At 54.2% G+C, this 19,140-nt stretch overlaps 1 protein-coding gene across 16 annotated transcripts in view; it reads right to left on the bottom strand.

The window, feature by feature from the left end:
* ATP2B3 (ATPase plasma membrane Ca2+ transporting 3) overlaps positions 1–19,140 on the bottom strand; it is a 40,328-nt gene that overhangs the window by 1,556 nt on the left and 19,632 nt on the right. For 10 of the 16 annotated variants that reach the window (XM_068962725.1, XM_068962735.1, XM_068962727.1 and 7 more), the window contains 5 exons: positions 18,778–18,969; positions 17,219–17,432; positions 16,272–16,483; positions 14,991–15,098; positions 13,493–13,675 (listed from right to left, as the gene is read on the bottom strand). In XM_068962725.1, coding sequence (XP_068818826.1) covers positions 13,493–13,675; positions 14,991–15,098; positions 16,272–16,483; positions 17,219–17,432; positions 18,778–18,969 — 909 coding nt within the window. Of the gene's footprint in view, positions 1–8,382; positions 8,548–13,492; positions 13,676–14,990; positions 15,099–16,271; positions 16,484–17,218; positions 17,433–18,777; positions 18,970–19,140 lie in introns of those variants that run through there. The other 6 variants (XM_068962729.1, XM_068962736.1, XM_068962724.1 and 3 more) reach the window with 5 other exon arrangements.

Genomic DNA, 19,140 nt, shown 5'->3' with positions numbered 1-19,140 from the left:
CTCATACTTCTAGAAGGCAGAATGGATGGGAAACCCTAAGCTGGCCCCCATGCTAACCAGCTGGCCCTGTGCTGAGATTCAGAGGCCAGACTCCCTATGTGAGTGAATGGACACATGTCAGTTCTAAAGCTACTTCCAAGTCCAAGGTGCTAGGGTTGGATTTTCTTGGTTTAGAGAAGGTATTGGCAACTGTGGCCCAAGAGCTAACTCTGGCCCTCAACATGGTTTTGTGAATGAAGTCTTAGTGGGGCTGCGGCCACACCCATCCCTGTGAGCATTTTGTCTGGCTGTGTTGGAGGGTGGAGCCATATAGCTTCCACAGTGACTTGGACCAGAAGCTAAAAGTACTTGCTCCCTGGCCCTTCATAGGACAACTTCACTGCCCCCTGGTTTTGACCATGAATCCTACTGTTAACAATGAGTCCTTTGCTACCCTCTAGTGTCAACCAGGCTCAGTGCTCCGTGATCAGTTTAAACCAGGAGAACCTTGCAGTCAAGTGCCAAAAAATGAACCACACTGCACCATCAAATTGGAATTTTCTAATTGCATATCTTAAATCCTGTGAGGATTTGCTTGGAATTTGGTGAAGACCCATCTTCTGGCTGCTAGATGGCCATCATTTGTTGTCGGCCCCTCCATTCCCCAGACTGGTTTCTGAGATGGGGCTGACACCAAAATGAGTGTCATTTTGACTTTTTTTAATGAAAGGGAACAGTTCACTTTTTGTAGCCACGGCAGATGTGGCCTCATCATTTGGGGCTTTTCTGGCACCAGGACTGTGGGAGAACCACGGGCAGCTTCTTGGCTGCATGGTCATGCTGGAGGACTTGGTTTGGCTCTCAGCCACACCCCCTAAGCCACAGAAGCGGGAGCCAGTGGCATCCTGCCACCCTCAACCCTGGTGGCCCTCGTGGTAAGTTTACCAGCAGTCATCCAGTGCCCTGGCCACCTCCTTTGCCCGATCAAGCCAGGCCTCTGCTCACTCACCCTCAGCTCTCCCAGTCCACCCTCGCCAGGGCCGTCCTCCGGGCTGTACTCAAAGACTCACTTGAATGTCTGTCATTAGCCTTCTTTGCTGCCTGGTGCCAAAGCCTGGCACAGAGCAGCTGCTCAGTCACCAACACGAGGTGCCAGGGCTGCCTGCTCAAACATGCACCTCTGGCTCAAGTCAACCTGAGTGTGTTTACAGCTGACCATGAGTCAGCTTCCCTCCAGCTTCCGTTTCCCTGTATCCTAATCTTGGGCTCTTAACAAATGGCTTGGGATGGGTCTTACAATGGGGTGTTTTCAGGCCACCTCCCACCAAAGGGCACAGCCAACCTCTGGGACATGGGCATGGGTTTGGTTGGAACTGGGAAGACAGAACCACCCTGGAGGCCTGGGCTCACATCCGGGGCCCTGAGGATGTCCCCATGGTGAAGTTGGTGCCTCCCTGTGAAAGCCTGGTCATAGCCAAGTGGATCCAGCACCCTGCCCTAGCTCCTCTCCTGGCCTGGGGCTGTCCCAGAGGCCGGGGCAAGGCCCTCAGGTCACCTCTCCATCTCGAGAACCCCAAAGGGATGTCACTGTACTCAAGGCTGCCAGTGTTGCCCACAGCTTACAGCCCAAGTCGATGCCATCAACACCCCCTGCACCACGACCACCTGCAGCCAGGACCCACCCTTCCTGGCATCTGCTGCCCCTGCACCTCCTGTGGATGGCTAATAGGCCTCTCAAACTGAAGGAGGTCCTGGAGGGACCCCCAGCCTTGCCTCTGCCAACCCTGCCCCTTGCCTTGTGTTCCCTTCCAGGGGGCAGGGCTCTGGCTGAACCTTGGAGGCACCCAGTACTGCAACCCCAGGGCCGAACATCAGCATATCTTGTGGCCCCTAGTTCTCAAACCTCAAACCATGGAGCCCTTCCCACCTCCATGGCTGCAGTTGTGTTTCCCGGGGACCACAACCCCCAAGCACAGAGACACTGGGGCCTGGGCCCCTGGATCTTCCCTGGGTCCCGGGGGGTCTTCCCTGTCTCCATCCCTTTTGTCTGACACTGAGTCGGGCCCTGCCCTTGCAGGTGAGGACTCCAAACATCCCAGCAGCTGGTGAGGCAGCTCTGGGTCCTACCGTGGTGGCACTCACACCAGTCTGTGCAGTGTGGGACACCCCCACCCCAAGTCCAGGTGACTGTAAGATAATTTAAAGGTGAAAGAAAGACATGAAAAGCACCAGCCAGCGAAGAGGACTCCTAGGTTAGGGCAGGTCTGGCTGGGGCTGGATGCTGTCCTATAGTTTCTCGCCCCATCTTTCCTGAGACCTGTTGCAACCCCCACTTCCTGGCATATGAGAACTGCCGTTTTTTCTCCTTCACTGCTTGGGCGTGCCGCCTGGCCATTTCCCTGTACCTCATCTAGGTTACTCTTTGCCCCTCTCTTGGTCCTGCTGTCCTTCCAGCTGTGGCTACGGAGGACCCCAGCTTCATTTGGCTCTGTTCTCTTCCGCCCCTTGCTCTCCGTGCCAACCCATTTCCAGGCTGGACACCGGGTCATCTGGGCCTTTTCTCCACCCACGTCCATGCATCTCCTGGGTGCTTCTAACCATCTGTCTGGTAAGGAGGCCTCATCTCTATGTCCATACTCAGGGCTCTGCCTGCTTCCTCAACTTTACCTCCCATTCCCAGGTCTCCTCCCTTGTCTGGCTGCTGCCTCTCTTGACCTCCGCTCTCTCTTGGCATGGAAGCCCGAGCCATGTTTTCAAACAAACACAAGTCAGACTGAGTCACACCCTCCAGTGCTCCAAACCCTTCAGTAGCCCTGTCTCTCTCAAAGGAAAAGTACTGCCAAGGCCTGCCTTGGACCATTATCTTCCTCTTCCTCCTTTACTTTCTGCAGCCCCCTGGCTCTTCCTCAAGTGGGACACTCCTGCCTCAGGGCCTTTGCACTGGCTGTTCCCTGTGTCAGGAAGGCTCTTCCCCAGGGAGCCTCATGGCTCCCTTTCACTTCTTTCCATGTGTAGCTGCAATCCACCCATCTCCCTCAGCAGCCCGGCACCTCTCTGCCTCCTTTTCTCCCCAGCACGGTTCACCTTCAAACACCTCACACATCCTATTTATTCTCTGTTTCCTGTCACTGGAACATAAGACCCCTGAGAGCAGGGGGCCCACATGGACTGGCACATGTCCCCCATCATAGCTCCCCCAACCAGCACTCTCCACCCGTGTTGCTCAGAACAGTTAGCCTGAGTGTCCCACAGGGCCATCACACCTGCCCCCTTCCCCCGCCTAGACTTTTCTTCCACCAGATCATCCCATCAGCCTTGTCTCCTCATTTGGAACTCAGCTGACAATCCACCCTCTAAGAGGCTGTCTCAGAAAACCTTTATCCCAAACAGCGCCCCTAACGTTTCTCTTGTTCTCCTTCCTTTTGTTCTGAGGCTGGTGAGCATCTGCACTGAGCACAAGCTTACTTCTTTATTGTCTGCCGCCCAGGGCCTGCCTTCTTCTCACCCTGCACTCCTGACCTGCAGGACAACTGGGGCCACATGGAGGAGGGGTGCTTGTGTCAGACTCTGCCGTGGGGCCATGCTACTGATGAATAGTTGGGGCCTGAGGAGGCAGGATTGTGAAGGTCACGGCTGAAATTGGATGGGCGGTGCTTTGGTTTTGAATTTTAATCGCTGGAGTTTGCAATGGAGGTGCTGGTGGAGGCGGGGAAGGGCCATGAAAGCAGGCAGGATGGTGAAGGACTGAGGGAACACCTACCCTATTAAAGGAAAAGAAAAGGAGAGAAGAGAAAACTAAAAGCAATAACAACAGTCACAATAGAAACTGGGCCTGACGCCTTCTGTCCTGTGGGATGAACAGGCCCTGGGGGGGTTGACATCCTCTCTACCCTCTGCTCCTGTCTCAGCATGAGGCTCACAGAACTCAGAATTCTTCCGGCCAACTCCTGCCCTGTCTTGCTCTACTCCCTGAAAGCCTGTACATGATTGATGGATATGCCTGGCTCTGGACCAACTACTAATCCAGAACTTTCTGTAGGAAGAAGGAAGCTGGCAGCTTCCCTGGCATTGGGGCTTTGGATTTAGAGCAAATTCTGAACACAGCAGCCGGGGAGAGCCATGAGGCCTCCATGAATTTCAGGTTCTCAATTCCCAAACCCCGCCCATAGACATGAAGGTGATTCATGACTTGAAAGCAACACAAAGACATGTAAGGTGATGGAACCACAGTTGAGGGGACAGCAAGGGGAAGGTTCCCTTTCCTCAACCATGGAATTAGGAGGTGTGGCCCTTTCACTGAGGTACCGAATCCCAAACAAAAGACATGGATTTGTGGGTGTTGGCCAACCGAAAATGCTGGTGGCTGGTGAAGTTGTGAAGATTACCCCCCATTCTGTGGGCATGTGTGCGTGCCCAGGACTGAGATAGTCCAGCCTCAGTGGCTGGCATCAGCACAACATTGCACTCAATTGACCAAGGCATGGAGAGTCCTGGGCTTTTTGGGAGCTTGGCCTTGCCTCTCACCCCAGCCATCTCTAGCTTCAGGATCTCAACTAAGTCTCTTGAGCTGTCTCAGCCCTGGCTCCCAGCCCCTGGAGTTGGCCTGGAAGTGCCTACTGGGAAGGGCTCCAGAGCAGGGCTTCCAGGGTCGGCCTTAGGCTTTCAGCTGGTGTGTGCTTTTGGAATTGCCTGCAAGGTCCTTCCACGTGGTAGGGCCCCTACCTGCATGAAGGCTTGGGCAGGGTTGATACTGTTCCTAGTGTGGAGACAGTGTGCACACTGTCAAAGAGCCAACTGCAACTGCCAATACACTATTCCCAGAAACCCACACGTGCAGAGTTGGCTCGAAACCAATGGATTTCCTGAGAAGGAAGCAAACTCCAGCAAATGAGACAGCTTTCACTTGCAGACTCTTTCCTCCATCCTCCATGAGGCTGCCTTAACTACTGCTCTGTGAGCATGTGAGGAGCACTCTCCCTGCTCTCCAGAAGGGCATGTCCATGGAAGACCCAAGGCCCCACCTAGCTGGGCTTTGCCAAGTTGGATGGAATGTTTTCATGTTGCAAAAGCCAATTAAAATAAAACAACTGCCATGATATGTTTCTGGCACGGTTGATCAGAACAAAACCGCCCTGAGGGAGTTCTTTTGGCCACATCTGACCAAAATCACAAGCTGCCCCTGCGACAGTAAACGTTGGAGTATAGACGGCTGGGCTGATGTGGAATGGGCTTTGGATGTGTGGCTGCGGAGGGCCTGGGGTGTGTCTGTGTGTCCCCCCTCATACCTGGGGGCAACCACCTGGCACCCTGGGCTTGCTGCTTATAAGTAAACCTGAGTGACTAGACATTCCCTGTCTGGCTCTACCATTGGCATCCTGACAGCCAGCATTATTGTGTGAGAGTGTAATCAGGGCAGGAATGGGGGTGACTGACACACTAACAGAGGATAGGATTTCACACCCCTTTCATTTCCAAAAGACTGAAGGTGGTTAGTAAAGGATGAATTTCCCTAAGCCACTCATATGGGTGGCCTCAAGGCCAAGCATGGCTGAGGTCCTGTGAAATGAGGTGGCAGGCCAAGAATGAAATGGCTGTGGTGGGGCAGCCACTGAGCCAGGTGGGAGAAATGGCTGAGTGAGCAAGGAGGAGGCAGCTAAGGCCATTGTGGAGCTGGGAGGTCATTGCCTGTTGACCAGGGGTGTGGGGACCGAGTAGGACTCCTGAATCCAGGAGCAGCAAAGACCCGCAAGCACATATAGACATGGGAAGCCGAGCTTGGGGGGATGTCAGAGGTTGACTAGGAAGCGTGGGTGGCTGTGAATGTGGGCACGTTGAGCCCCAAGGATCACTGCATCTCTAGCCTCCCCGCAAACATCCTTTGGAAGGATTCTCCTCCCCTTCAGATTCTGAGGACATTCTCTGGCCACTTCTTCCACTGATGTTACATGCTGGGACCTGCATTGGGTGATCTGTGTCATGTTTCATTCTGGCCTTCAGACTCCTCGTCCACACCCTGAACCGGGCCTTCCACCTAGAGAGCCCGAGGTTCTCCGTAGAAGTGACACTGGGCTGAGGCTGGCTGTGGTGCTCAGGACGAGGCGTGGCCTGGCCAAGTGGTGGGCAAGGAGGACAGGAGCCTTCCTGAAAGAGCCAGGTTTTCCCGAGGAAACCTTGTGCCCCGTGACCACTGGTAAGTTCTGAGGGAGAGAGTTAAGGCCTGGGGCTGTCCTCTGCTCCACCAGGCCTTCCCCTGATTTGCATGATGCGGGTGCCAGGCTTGGTGATTTCTCAGGGTCTTTGAAGCTCAGACTGGGAACTAGTTTAGAGTTCCAAGCCAACCTGCCACGCAGTGATGGTGGGAGGAAGCAGTTTTGGTGGGCAGTATCTGGAATCTGGAATGTCCCCTGGTGTCACCTGGTCCTCCATCCAGCATCTTCCTCTGCAGAGGGGTCCTTTCCGAGGTGCTGTGCCTTTGAGGCCGCCCCTTGTGAATCAGAACATCAGAACCCTCCGCAGGTTGAAGGCACTCATCTCCCAGTGGCACAAGGTGTGGAAGGGACAGCCAACCTTCTTCTGGCCAGGAGCTACTTGGGTCCCTGTAGAGTGGCTCCTACTCTGCACTGCTGGGCTCCCGGCAGTGGGAAGCGGGGTGCGGCACATGGCCACAGAAAGAAGGAAGGCACTCGCAGCCAAGGAAGATACAGAAGAGACACTGCCCCAAGGGAGGAAGCTGGAGGCACCCAGACAGACAGGCAGATGGACAGACAGACAGACAGAAAGCACAGAGAGAGATGGCAAAGGAATACGTGGAGGAAGTGGGGCAGGGGGAGGGCAGCCCCTGCCCAGTGGGCCCTGGCCAAGCCTCCTGTAAGTCTCTCTGGGTGGAGTGGTGGCAACTCCCCTGTGTGATGAGGCTGGAGCTTTCCAGCTCACCCATGAGGGCCATCAGCCAGTATTTGTGGCTCAGGTGGGTGTCTCAGTGAGCATTCAAGGTAGCCGGACGTATGTGTGGCCTGTGGGATGGAGAATGCATTTGTGTGTGTGTGCGTTCACATGCGTGACATTTCCAAAGGGGACAAGGTGACCCCAGTGGGGACCAGTGCAGCCCACATCCCTTCTGTAAAGGGCAGAGTGGCCTGAAACAATGGCTTATGCAAGAGGAGGGACACCCTCCACTGGGGACCTCTCACCAGTTCCTAAAAAAAAAAGAGAAGAAAACAAACAAACAAACCAAAAACCATAAAGAAACTACAAGACAAAAGAAAAAAAGGAAAAGAGAAGAAATCAAGGTAAAAGAAAATCCCAGAGTCTGGTGGGAAAAGCATAGTTAATGACTCCTGTCTGTGGGGAGTGGTGTGTTCTTGGAGTGAGAGCTGCCAGGTCCCACTGGAAGGAAAGGAAAGAGGCTCATATCTGAAGGTTCACTGTTTTGTTTTTGAAAATGTCAAGTTTGTTACGAGAAGTAGGTGACCCTAGGTGGGTGGGGCACACATTGCATTGTCATTCGGGGGACCATGGGGTAGTGGATTCAATGATCTGATGGCTTTCCTTTTGTCTTTGTAAAGAAATGTGAGCAAATGTGGAAGTTTCTACCTCTTCAGGACTGCCCCCTGGGTTCCTTTCTAAATGTGATGACATGGCGGGAAGTTTTCAGTGGAACGTATAGCAAGGAATCAATATCTCCCAACTTCTCGAAGGAAGGAGGATAGAGAGTATGGACCAGATCAGGTTAAGAGCTTCCAATCCTCAAGCCTGCTTGGAAAGAGCAAAGATGCATTGAGGACAAATGGCAATGTGGCCGAGGGTGGATTTGGGGCATGAGGAGGGCTCCTGGGGACACCTCTAATGCCTGGTGGTTCAGGTCTACTGCCTTTGGAAACCACCTCAAGGAGAGTTCTGGAAGCTGTTTCTTTAGTCCCCAGTTGGTGGGCTGGGTTCTTCCACTGCGAAAGATGCTGCAAAGGCTTCTCCTTCAAGTCCCGGAGACGGCCCTGAGCCCGCACGCCAACCTCATGCTGCCCCGCAGAACACTGACCAAGTGCCCACCAAGTCCCCAACGCCACTAGAATACGGCCCAAGTTTGTGAAGAACCATCAGCAAAGGCAGACCAGTTCAAGAAAAGAAAACCAATGACAGAAGGAGTACTAAACGAAAATAAAATAAACTACAATAAACCAAACAGAGAAAAGAACGAAGGTCCAGCAGTGCCATGGATTCAATACATTTCATAAGAGGCTATGGCTTTGGAGTGACACACCATCTGGTGGGAAGGACTGAACAGGGCAATAAAGAAAGAACGGAAAAGCCACGGTGCGCGGAGGATGCAAGACTGGAAAAAAAAGAGAAGGAAGAGTTGGAGGCTTTTTCCTCCCCAGAGATGCCATTTATGAGAGAAAAGGGGACTCAAGACTCACTCCCAGCGGCACTGGTGGGATTGGCAGCAGAGAGAATTACGTGAGTAGGGGTAGAAAGATTGGTTACGTCATGGAGCTGGCTGAGGACCGAGGACCGCCGGCGCACAGCACCCTGAAATGAACCGCTTCTCTTGAAGGTACTCACTACCTCCATCTGTGGGAGAGAAAATGAGATAAAGGTTGGCTTGCACTGTGGTCCTGGGGACTGCATGGGGGTGGGGCTAGGTGGGGACAGGGACCATGCTGGGCGCATATCGTGACAGCAAAGCCTCATAGGGGTCGCCGCGGTGCTTCCGGTGGGACCGTGGCCAAGGCCCTTGGCCTCTGTGTCATCCATCAAGAGACGGTTTGCTGAGCGAATGATTTGGGCTCAGAAGACTTGGGGCGCTCGGGGATTAGTGATGGATCAGGTGCACCACAAACGATTTTAGGGAGAGCCATTTGCATTCACGATATGCTCATTGCAAGCCACTTGTCAATAAATACCTGTGTCTGGCAATACTTTGTTATCCTAGGTCAGTAGTGCTCAACTTTTTTGCTGCCCCAACACGCCTGAGGGATGTGACATGCTCCCATTAGGAACAAGGTCATGGATGGTGGGGACAGCTGCCCTTTCCCGCCCGTCCTTGCTTACATGGCTCTAACCTGGCATCACTCTGCTTCTGTGGCTCATCCAAGTGACTGAGGGGTACTCAGAGGGAAATCTCAATGGAAGAATGGATTTTACAAGAGGGGGAGGGGTTTTCTCAAAGCCCCCACTTTGTCTTATCAGAATGCCTACCCACAGAGCCACAGGCAGGATGGGAGGAAAATGGAGAGATAGGTCTGGGGAGCAAAGACGGCTTTGGCTTTGGCCCTCACCCTTTAAGCTTCCAGGGAGCCTTTGGGAAAGAAGTGCCATGGGGGTGAACTTGCCAGAGACACAGTGTCTTCGGATTTCCCGACCCTGCCTTTGGCTGGTGGAGGGGGGTGCTGGGGGTGGAGCAAAGCCAGACATGGGTTTTCAGGTGACTGTGGGTGGGTGGGCACTATGAATGTCCTGCCATCAGAAATCTGTGTGTCTAGGTTCTGGGATAGCAGCCTGCTGTGACGCACTTGGGGTGCTTCTTAGGGGATAACCTCTTGGGCAGGCTATGTGTGTGTGTGTTTATGGAATTTTTTGGAGTTAGAAGGTGGATCCAATTTCTAGAAAGTGCCTATCTAGAACTATTTCTAGAGAGTTCACTGGATGATGTGAGCAGTATGCATTTTTGGAGCCCAGAGCACACTGGCTGCCTGCTCTGGGCCCAAGGCCATGACCCCTGCTCCCAAGCCCCCAGGTGGCTATGTGGTAGCCACCAGGGTCCGTGGTGTGTCTGACATAGGGCCAGCCTCTAGGAAGAAAGCAACTTGAGTGCTTGGATTCCCTCCATCCCAACCACAATGAAGACGTCCATCATTTCAACCCTTGGATGCACTGTGAGACAGACTTATTGTTGTGTGCCCACTGCTGAGCGCCCATGGGGCTGGCACAGTGCTGAGTGCCCCAACACACTGAAGAAAGATGACCCATGCCATGATGTTGCTGTCTCTTTCTATTTCTTCCCTAGGTTGAGATGTTTCTAAGGCTACAAAGATAAGTCTGTCTCAAGAGGGGACTCTTACTGTGGAAAAGGCAACAAAGGAAGGAAAAAATGCCTTTCCTGTCTCTGATTGGGCCTCTCCAGGTGGTGTCCTGATGGGATGATGGTATCAGTCAAAATACCACATCATTTTCCCCTCGCCCCCACCCCATCCCAGAAGCCCCCACACTGGGCCAGGAACAAGGCACAGTCACTGCTGAAGCTTCTCTTTGCTTTATAATGGAATGCAAAATAGACCATGTCATGAGTGCTTTGAAAAACTCTAAGTCCTTAGATTTGAGGACTCATTCTGGAATGAGGGCTTCTCTGGTAGCTCAGCTGGTAAAGAATCCACCAGCAATGTAGGAGACCCCAGTTCAATTCCTGGGTCAGGAAGATGCCCTGGAGAAGGGGTAGGCTACCCACTCCAGTATTCTTGGGCTTCTCTGGTGGCTCAGACAGTAAAGAATCCGCCTGCGATATGGGAAACCTGGGTTTGATCCCTGGATCAGGAAGATCCCCTGGAGAAGGGAATGGCTACCCACTCCAGTATTCTTGCCTAGAGGATTCCATGGTCAGAGGAGCCTGGCGGGCTACAGTCCATAGGGTCACAAAGAGTCAGACACAACTGAGTGACTAAGCACAGCACTGCACATTCTCAAATGATGTCCTGCCTGGCTGGTGCACTGCCATGATGGGTGGGCAGCAGGTTAGGAAAGGCCTCCATTTAGCAACATAAAAAGTTGTGGTGGCCTCTGAAATCTTGGGAGCAATTCTGTATTTTGCAAAAGTCAGAAATCTAAGGCTAGCTATCTAGACAATGGTTCTCTTGGCTTGGGGTATATACAACCTGAGGGACTTTAATTTTCCTGGGCTTTATTTTCTCGGTTCAAGTAGGTATTTTGAATAAAAAAGAACTTTAAAAAGTGAGCTACAGTAACGTTGGTTCATCATTCTTGAGAAGCATGGCAGATTCGATGTGACCAAGTCAAGGGGAGGGAGACTTGAGTGACCTTAGGTAGGTCCCTTCTCTCTGGGCCCCATTTCCCTGTGTGGAAAGCAGGGGTCAGAAGTGTCAGACTCTATCTGAGGGGACACAACTAGCTGGGGCACCAAGGACCTCCACCCAGACACCTCGGATGGGGGCAGGGCTGCTGTCTTCAGCTCACTAATGGGATTGAATAGGCTCTGCCACACAACCTGCCTGGCATGACACCCCAGAGCTGATCGAGGCCGGGACAGGGTGGGTAGAGGCTCACAGATGAGCAGCAGGAGGCCACAGGGGAGAGCTAGACAGCTGGCATCAGAGGCTCCTCCCATTCTAGTGGGCACTCGCTGTTCTGGCTGGGCTGAAGACATCCTTCTCTGGCCATGCTGGTGCTTGGGATGCCAGGAGGCATGAGCCAGAGGCTGGGAGAAGCCCCTTGGGACCCCAGGGAGCTCTTTCACATGGTGCTCTTTGGTGCCCCCTCACCCAGCCCTATAGGATCCCAGGCTCTGGGTGACCCGGGACCCTGCAGTTTTGGAAAGTCCCCTGGGGCATCCTGCCCACCTCTGATGCCAAGTGGAGGCTCAGCTGAGTGTGTGTGCCCTGGTGGCAGCAGGGAGTGGACTCTGAGAAGGCTACATGGGATGAGGAGCTAAGGAGGCCTGGGGCCCAGACAGCAGCCAGCATGGAGGCACAGCAGCATGGGGGAGCAGAGGGAAGTCTGGAAAGGCAGCAGGGGTTCTCGGGGTGCAGGGTGCATGGGTCAGGAGAGAGCCTGAGAGCTGGCCAGGGCTCGGGGAGGAGAGAGGGGTGCCTGGAGGCTAGGACCCCAAGGTCTGTGCGGGAGCAGCTGGTGAGCCAGGGACACCAGGAGGGCACTTTGGGATGAACCCATGGTGATGGGTGAGATGCTGCAGGCAGATGCCGGTGAGAGCCATGGGCTGAGGTCCCCACCCAGGCCAAGGGGCCCATGGCAGGAAGTTGCCTAAACAGGGGCTGGGCAGTGTTCGTCCCTCCCGTGGGTCTCCAGGGGAAGAAGCAGTTGGAGCTGGCTCAGGGCAGTGGGGCTGGGGGTCCAGTACAGAGTGTGGAGAAATGCATGGGAGAAGCAGGGAGTGGTAAGTGTCACAGACTGGCTAGGTTGACAAAGAGCTGCAGGGGTCCAGGGTGGACACAGGAAACAATCCAGGCAGAGACACGGGTGATTAGGCCCAGAGGAGGCTGGCGGTGGCTGGATTACGGATGCAATGGGCATGCACCCAAGTGTTCAGGGACACAGGAAGAGGGCTGGGGGCAGCTCCAGGTTCTTGGCTTGTGCAGAAGTGATGGAGCCATCCATCAGTGGCTGGGGGGCTGGGAGGAGGTGGGCTCGGGGTGGTGGGGCCTGTGGTCTGGGCTGAGCAGAGCCCCAGCCCAGGGCTGCTGGTTATCTGGCCAGAAAGAGGAGGAGGTGGTCGCCATCTGGAGGTTATGCAAGGAGGGCCAGGCTACGGGGAATGGGCGCCTTCCCCCTCCACCCTGCCCCGGGGCCTGTGGGATTTCCAGAAGCTGGGGTCACAGCCAAGAGGCGGGGGCAGACCAAGATCTCAACAGAGGGTGGGAGTGACAGGCAAGGAAGAGGGAGAGGGGACAGGAAGTTGCCAGGAGAGCAGGGTGGACTGCACTTCTGGAAAGGCGCTGGGAGGCAGCAGGAGGAATGGAGGGAAGGCCCAGCTCAGGAGCCAGGAGGACGTCTCGCAGACTTTGGTGAGGACTGATATCAGGCCATGATGAAATCACCAGGGAGTGCCAGGGAAGGACCCGGAGAAACAGCAAGTATGGAACATTCTGGCAAGAAGGCTGGCCGGGAAGAGGTGGGGGCAGGAAGTGAGGGTGGCTCTGTCAGGCAGGCTCTCATGAAGCCTTTGCAAGTGCCCCCAGCGGGGTGCCCATCACAACTGTCTGACTTTCTAGAGGACAGCTGCTGATGGCCCAGACCTTGACCAGCACTGACATTTGGAGATTGGGATGAACAGAATGGACCACCTTGGTGGCCAGAGTGTGCTTCCCAATGAAGTCTTTCCCTAGAATTCTCAATATAACCCAATAAATGCTGAGTTCATCAAAGGCTATTTGAAGTGGGCGTCTGCCTCAGCCTGAGAAGGTCCCTTTCCCGTGACCTGGGACCACCCCCAGGAAATAAAACAAGTCCCAGTAGCTATTCGAATTGCAGGTGGCCTGTGCCCTCACCTCTCCAAGACACAGCTCTTGGTCACAGCAAACACTCTTAGCTGCCACCTGCACCCACTCTGGGGAGGGCCACCTGGGCTCTGAGGGGGTGTCAAGGAGAGGCCTTCTCAGTGACATTCTGTCCCTGGGCACTCCAAGAAACTGCCCTTGTGCTCATGGCGACCAGACCCCAGGGTCGCCCTATTGGTCTCAGGCTCACCTCACCCATTCTCTACCTCTGGCTTGCTGGCCCCTGTCTTGAGGTGGGAGAGCTGGAGTGGCCAAGCCTCCCAGTGGCTTACCTGTGTCTGGATCCGGTTGAGGCCCCGGAACCAGAGGATCTGGCCTCTGCGGAGCTCCCGCTCGGCATGGTCAATCTCTTCTTCTCCTTCAGCCAGCTCCTCGTCAGTCATCTCATCCTTCCCGGGCCCATGTCCTGCTTCCTTCAGGCACTTGAGCTGGCTGGTGGGGATGGTGGCTATGACCTGGATTGCCGGAGGTGAGGGACAGCAGGCAGAAGTGACTGTCAGAAGTGGGAGGGCTGCTGGGTCCAGGAAGGGACCCACACTGCCCACCTCCCTCAGACCCAGGACAAGGCTGCTCCCTCCGCCTGCCCTGCACCATGCTTGGCTACTTTCTCAAGGCTTCCTCCCAGTGAGGGGCAGTGTGTGTGCCCAGAGGAGCAATGCATGTCACCTTCCCACACAGTATGTGACATAAGGGACTCGCCTTACCAGACCAAGGCCTGGCTCTGGCCTGGCTCCTGGGAGGAGACCTTTAGGGCCCTGCCTGATGAGTGGATCTTGGTTTGTCAGGGGCTGAGGGCCGGTAGTCTATGCCACTGGAAATCACGGAAATGCTGGAAATCATGGCAGCGTGATTTCCGGCAGGGCCTTGGACCTCATACCAGCTTGACCTCCGGGGCCCAGAGATCAAGAAAATGAGGTGAGCCACATGGGTGCTCCAGGCCTCCAGGAGTGACTCCCCCTCAAGCACTGCTCAGGGGAACTTTCCTGGTGATGGTACCCGTGCATGTTGTCACATGTGGCTCTTGGGAGAAATTGTGCTGCTGGTGGCTCCTGTGGTGGGGACCTGGAAGCCTATTCCCGTTCCCTCCTGGATTTGCCCTATGTAAGCTTGATCTTGGATGTCCAACCTCCAGACAGTAACATCTGACGTTGAAGCTGCTTGGTCTATGATACTTTGTGGTAGCCTGAGGTGGCCTGAGACACAGGGTAAAGTACATACTGGACTCAGCCTCCTACACCAATGTTCTAGAACTCTGGAGAAATATCCTTAGGGGCCTCTTGTGTTCCCAGGGCCTGATCTGGCCCCTCCTGGCCTCTGCCCAGCCCCAGTACCCAAGCCCTTTCTTCCTAATGTAACCTTTGGCACTAGGAACTAGCTTTAGCGGCAGCCACAGAGTCAGAAGTGTGAGACTTGCCCTCTGTCAGCTCAGAGGATTTCCTCATTTCCCTTGAGACGTTCTCTTGTCCTCTTGAAGGTTCAGAGAGGTGTTGTGTAGCTTCAAATGTGTTAACATCTTCCAAGTTACCCAATTCTAAAGCACAATTTTCAACTCCTACTGTGGAAAAGGGAGTGGCAGGCGGTTTTACCAGGGCCTGTCACATCCTGGCCATGGTCGTCTGCATGCTCTCCACTGATGCTGTCACTTGTAGCTTTGCACCTAGGTCATGGCCTGTCCCAGAGGCAAGACAGGAGCCCCTGGGTTGTCTTCACTTACTCAGACAATTGGGAAGGGAGCACAGGGCTGGAAAAGTGGCCGAGGCAGATGCTTACCTGTCCCCAGACTAGTTCCCCAACACCGACAAACAGGCACCAGAGCCACTGCTCCGTGGACAGCGGGGAACAGCTGAAGGGCTTTCCACCGAACTGGACGATGACAATCTGTGGGAGAGGGGTGGGCAGGAGGTGGGTCCAGCCAGCACCTCTAGGCCTCAGGGCACCCGCCTGTGGGCCCAGCTCAGGGAGTCAGAGGGCCTCCTGATTCACCCAGATAGACAGGCCATTCATGGGAGAATTCCTTTCTCCAGGCTCCTTCCCTTCATCTCCCCCTCAGCCAGTGCTGAAAAAAGCTTCCCAGACCGGCTGACCATAGGCTGTGGGTGTCATGCCAGATGGGCTCAGGGCCTTGCTAGTTGCCAGGAGCCCACTGACCCTGGTGCCCCACACCATCCTCTTTCCAGCATGCAGGTGTGGCTTGGCAGTGCTAGCCAAGTCCCCAGCTTCTATGGACATGGTGTTTGAATGTGCTAGGTGCTGGACACTCCAATGGGCCTCCTGCAGCCCCATCACTGCTCCATGGGAGGTGGCCTCTTCCCAAGGGCGAGCTTTCTAACTCCAGACCAATTGGTCCTGAGCTTGCACTCCAACTCCCTCTGTTCCTGGACTCCCACCCTCCATGCCAGTGTCTTCCTGCCTTAACCACTCAGGGCCAGGTCTTAGACCATGAGGTAGACAGCCATACACTCCAGAGCCAAGAGATTATTCATACCACCAGACCCTCAGCCTGCTCCCTCAATCTCACAGGTCCTGCCTTCGTTCCCCACTCTCCCTCTGCCTCCCAAGAAGCCTGGGTGCTTCCCCAGGTGTTCCCATGGTGTGGCAGGCCTTCCTCTGAAAACTGCAAGAAAAACACTGGCCTATTGTCCTAGCCTATTGGCCTCACTCTGGCTCACATTTTCTATCAGTATGCCCTGGTTTTGAATGCTCAGCACCTCTTGGAGAGCTGAGTGACCAGCCTGGCACAGGGAGAATTGTCACAGGAAACTTCTGGAGCTAGAGTGGTCTCTTGCCAAGGAATCGAGTGCTAGACATGGGGATGGCAAACCTGTGAGAAAACCTGGGAGAAGGTCAGCTCTGGGGAAGATCCACTGAAACCCTCTGGAACTGAACAGGTGAGCCTGGGGCCAGGCCAGGGCTTTTGAAGACGAAGATGCTCAGAGGGCTGGGCATCGGGGAATGTGGGCAGAAGGGGAACAGAAGCCAAGGCTGGTGTGGAGAGTGGGGTGATGGTCCCCTCTCCCCCACCTTTTCCAACAGTGGAGCCGCCCATCCTACCTGGATGGCAAAGGTGCCTAGCACAATGGTGCAGAAGATGGGGTTGCTGAAGATGCCATGGAACACATTGCGCTCGCCATGGATCTTGCGGGCATTGATCTCGTTGAAGAGCTGCATCATGACGAAGGTGTTGAAGATGATAGTGTAGTGCTCGGAGGGTGGCGAGTGCAGGGGAGCGTTCCGTCCACTGTCAATGTCAAAGAAGAGCTCCCCTGCAAGCCCAGGGCCACATGAGGAGAGCTGGACCCAGGTGGGTGATACCTCCCACTGGGTGATACAGGGGGAAGTCATGAGTCCCCCAGCACCCCCGGGGCTAACCCACATTAGGTCACAGCAAAGGCTGGATCCTGACCATGGGAGCTGTCACCCAGGATAGGAGCTGTCCCCAGGACATGAGTGAAGACATTGAAACCCATTTGCGCACTGGCTTGAGCTAGGGAAGGAATGGGAACTGAAGTCTCAGGGCAGGCCTGACCCTCCTCTGCCCTGCCTGTCCTGTTACAAGGACCAACCTTGGCTTAGCCATGAACAGCTTCTGCTCCCAAGATTGCACAGAAAGGTCCCATGATAGTATCCCCAGAGGCTATCTTTTGGTGCCCCCAAAAGACGTTTTGCGTCAGTATTACCCTTGGCCAGCACCATCCCTGCACTGAGCTTCAAGTCTGCTCCCAGGAATGTGTGCTGAAAGCCAAGCCACCAAGGGTTACCTGACCCATGGAGAGCCCCCTGATGTCAGGCAGAGAGGCCACAAACAGAAGAAGTGACAATCCCACTCGGTGTAAATAAAAGAATCACATAAAAGTTGCTGATGCCAGACACAGAAGAAAACTCCCAGGATAGCAGTGAAGTGAGGGCTGAGGGGTCCTCACTGGAAATCAGATTCCCAAGTACCTGTCCCTTCCACTGCTACACAGGGCCAGAGGCTATGTGGCTCTGGATCAACCTACCGACGAAGAGCAGGGTGAAGATGATGGTGAGCTGGTAGACAGCATGGCCCAGGATGTTCTTCATCATGGTCCGAGAGATCAGGGGCTTGTCCCGGCCGTATGGCTTACGCAGCAGCAGCGACTCAGTGGGTGGCTCTGTTGCCAGAGCCAGAGAGGCGAATGTGTCCATGATCAAGTTCACCCACAACATCTGCACGGCTTTGAGAGGAGAGTCCTGTGGAGAGCAGCCAGTCACCCCAACATGGGCCTGGAACCCTCACTGACCCCCAACCCCCACCCCCTGGGAAGAAACTCAACTAGGGGTCAATGTTACTGGAATTTAATTCAAGTGAAATTGCAACAAATCCAGCCTTCCCGTAACATTCTGACATTTCTATCCCTATGTTGCCTTAAGGTGAGCAGAGAGTTTTCACTGGCTCTCAGATTGCTGCTCTTAAAATGTTGTTAGTCTCCCTTCTTCTCTGACCTGCTGGCATTGATGTAGAAGATGTGGTCCCAATTGTTAGCAGGAGGTTGCCACCTCCTTGTCAGTTGCCCCAGACCATAAAAGAGCATGATGAATGGGTGATCTCCTGTGCTCCCATGCCCACGGGCCAGGAAGAGGTAGAAACTGTGATGAGGGCCTTCCTCCTCATCACTTCTGACTTGTTGGTTAAAAATGAGCCTCACAGAAGATAGACACCAAGGACATCCTGTAGGAGTCCATTCCTATGAAACTTCCAGAACTGACAGATCCATGGAAACAGAAAGCAAATGGGTGGGTGCCAGGGATGGAGGGAGAGGAGAGTGGAGTGTGGCTGCTTAGTGGGTACAAGTATAGGTAACAGTTGCACAAGATGGAGACAGCATCAAAAACCACTGAGTTGTACACTCTGGTTCAAATGGCTATTATGGTACAGAGGATGTTATGAGATTTTATCTCAATTAAAAAATACCTTTGAAAGAGAGACAAATTCTGAATACTCACTAATGGGGAGAATTGGATGACAGAAAAAGAGGAAGAGGCTCCTGCAGAGGTTAACCACAGAGTTCCCAGCAGACCCAGGACAGGACTTGCACACACAAGTCCATAGTGGTCACAGGTGGAAACAACCCAAATGCCCACTGATGAAAGGATGCAGAAAAGCTAGGTGCTCCATCCATACAATGGAACATCAGTCCTCCATCCATAGGAATAAAGTACCTGCTACAACATGAATGTACCTTAAGAACATTGTGCTAAGTGAAGGAGCCAGACACAAATGACCACCTATGATTTGCTTCCATGGAGTTGAAATGTCCAGAAGTGGTGGAAGGTGAGTGGGGAGTGACTGCTGATGAGGATGGCACTTCCTTTGGGGTGATGAAAACATGATGGAACTAGACAGAGGTGATGATGGCACAGTGCTGTGAATGTACTTAAAAGTCATTGAATGGTGAATTTTTTGTTAGGTGAATTCTATCTAAATGGAAAAAAAGTCAGCAGCAAAGAAAAACCTGGCTTCTGCCACTGGGCCCTGAGGCCCAGGCATACCAGGTGGGAGAGCTGTGGTCATGGAAGGGAGAGCCCCAGCACCCACCTGAGTGATGCAGGCGCCCGTGAAGGCCACGATCACAGCCACCACGTTGACCGTCAGCTGGAACTGCAGGAACTTGGAGATGCTGTCGTAGACGTTGCGGCCCCACATGACAGCCTTGACGATGCTGGTGAAGTTGTCGTCCGTCAGGATGATGTCTGAGGCCTCCTTGGCCACATCTGTCCCTGCAATGCCCTGGAGGGCACACACATTCCATGTCCACAGGCCCCTTCCCCAGCCCTCCTTGCTCACTCCAAACGTATCCTTGTACTACAGAAGTTTTGCTCACAAATGAAGAAGACACCATGCCTGCAGTGGCCTCCCCCTGGTCTTCTGTCGGGTCCCTGCATAAGGGGCCCCTGGGAG

Source organism: Capricornis sumatraensis, chromosome X (assembly GCF_032405125.1).
Source record: "Capricornis sumatraensis isolate serow.1 chromosome X, serow.2, whole genome shotgun sequence".
Classification (NCBI taxonomy): domain Eukaryota; kingdom Metazoa; phylum Chordata; class Mammalia; order Artiodactyla; family Bovidae; genus Capricornis; species Capricornis sumatraensis.
This window is presented reverse-complemented; position numbering and strand designations above follow the sequence as displayed.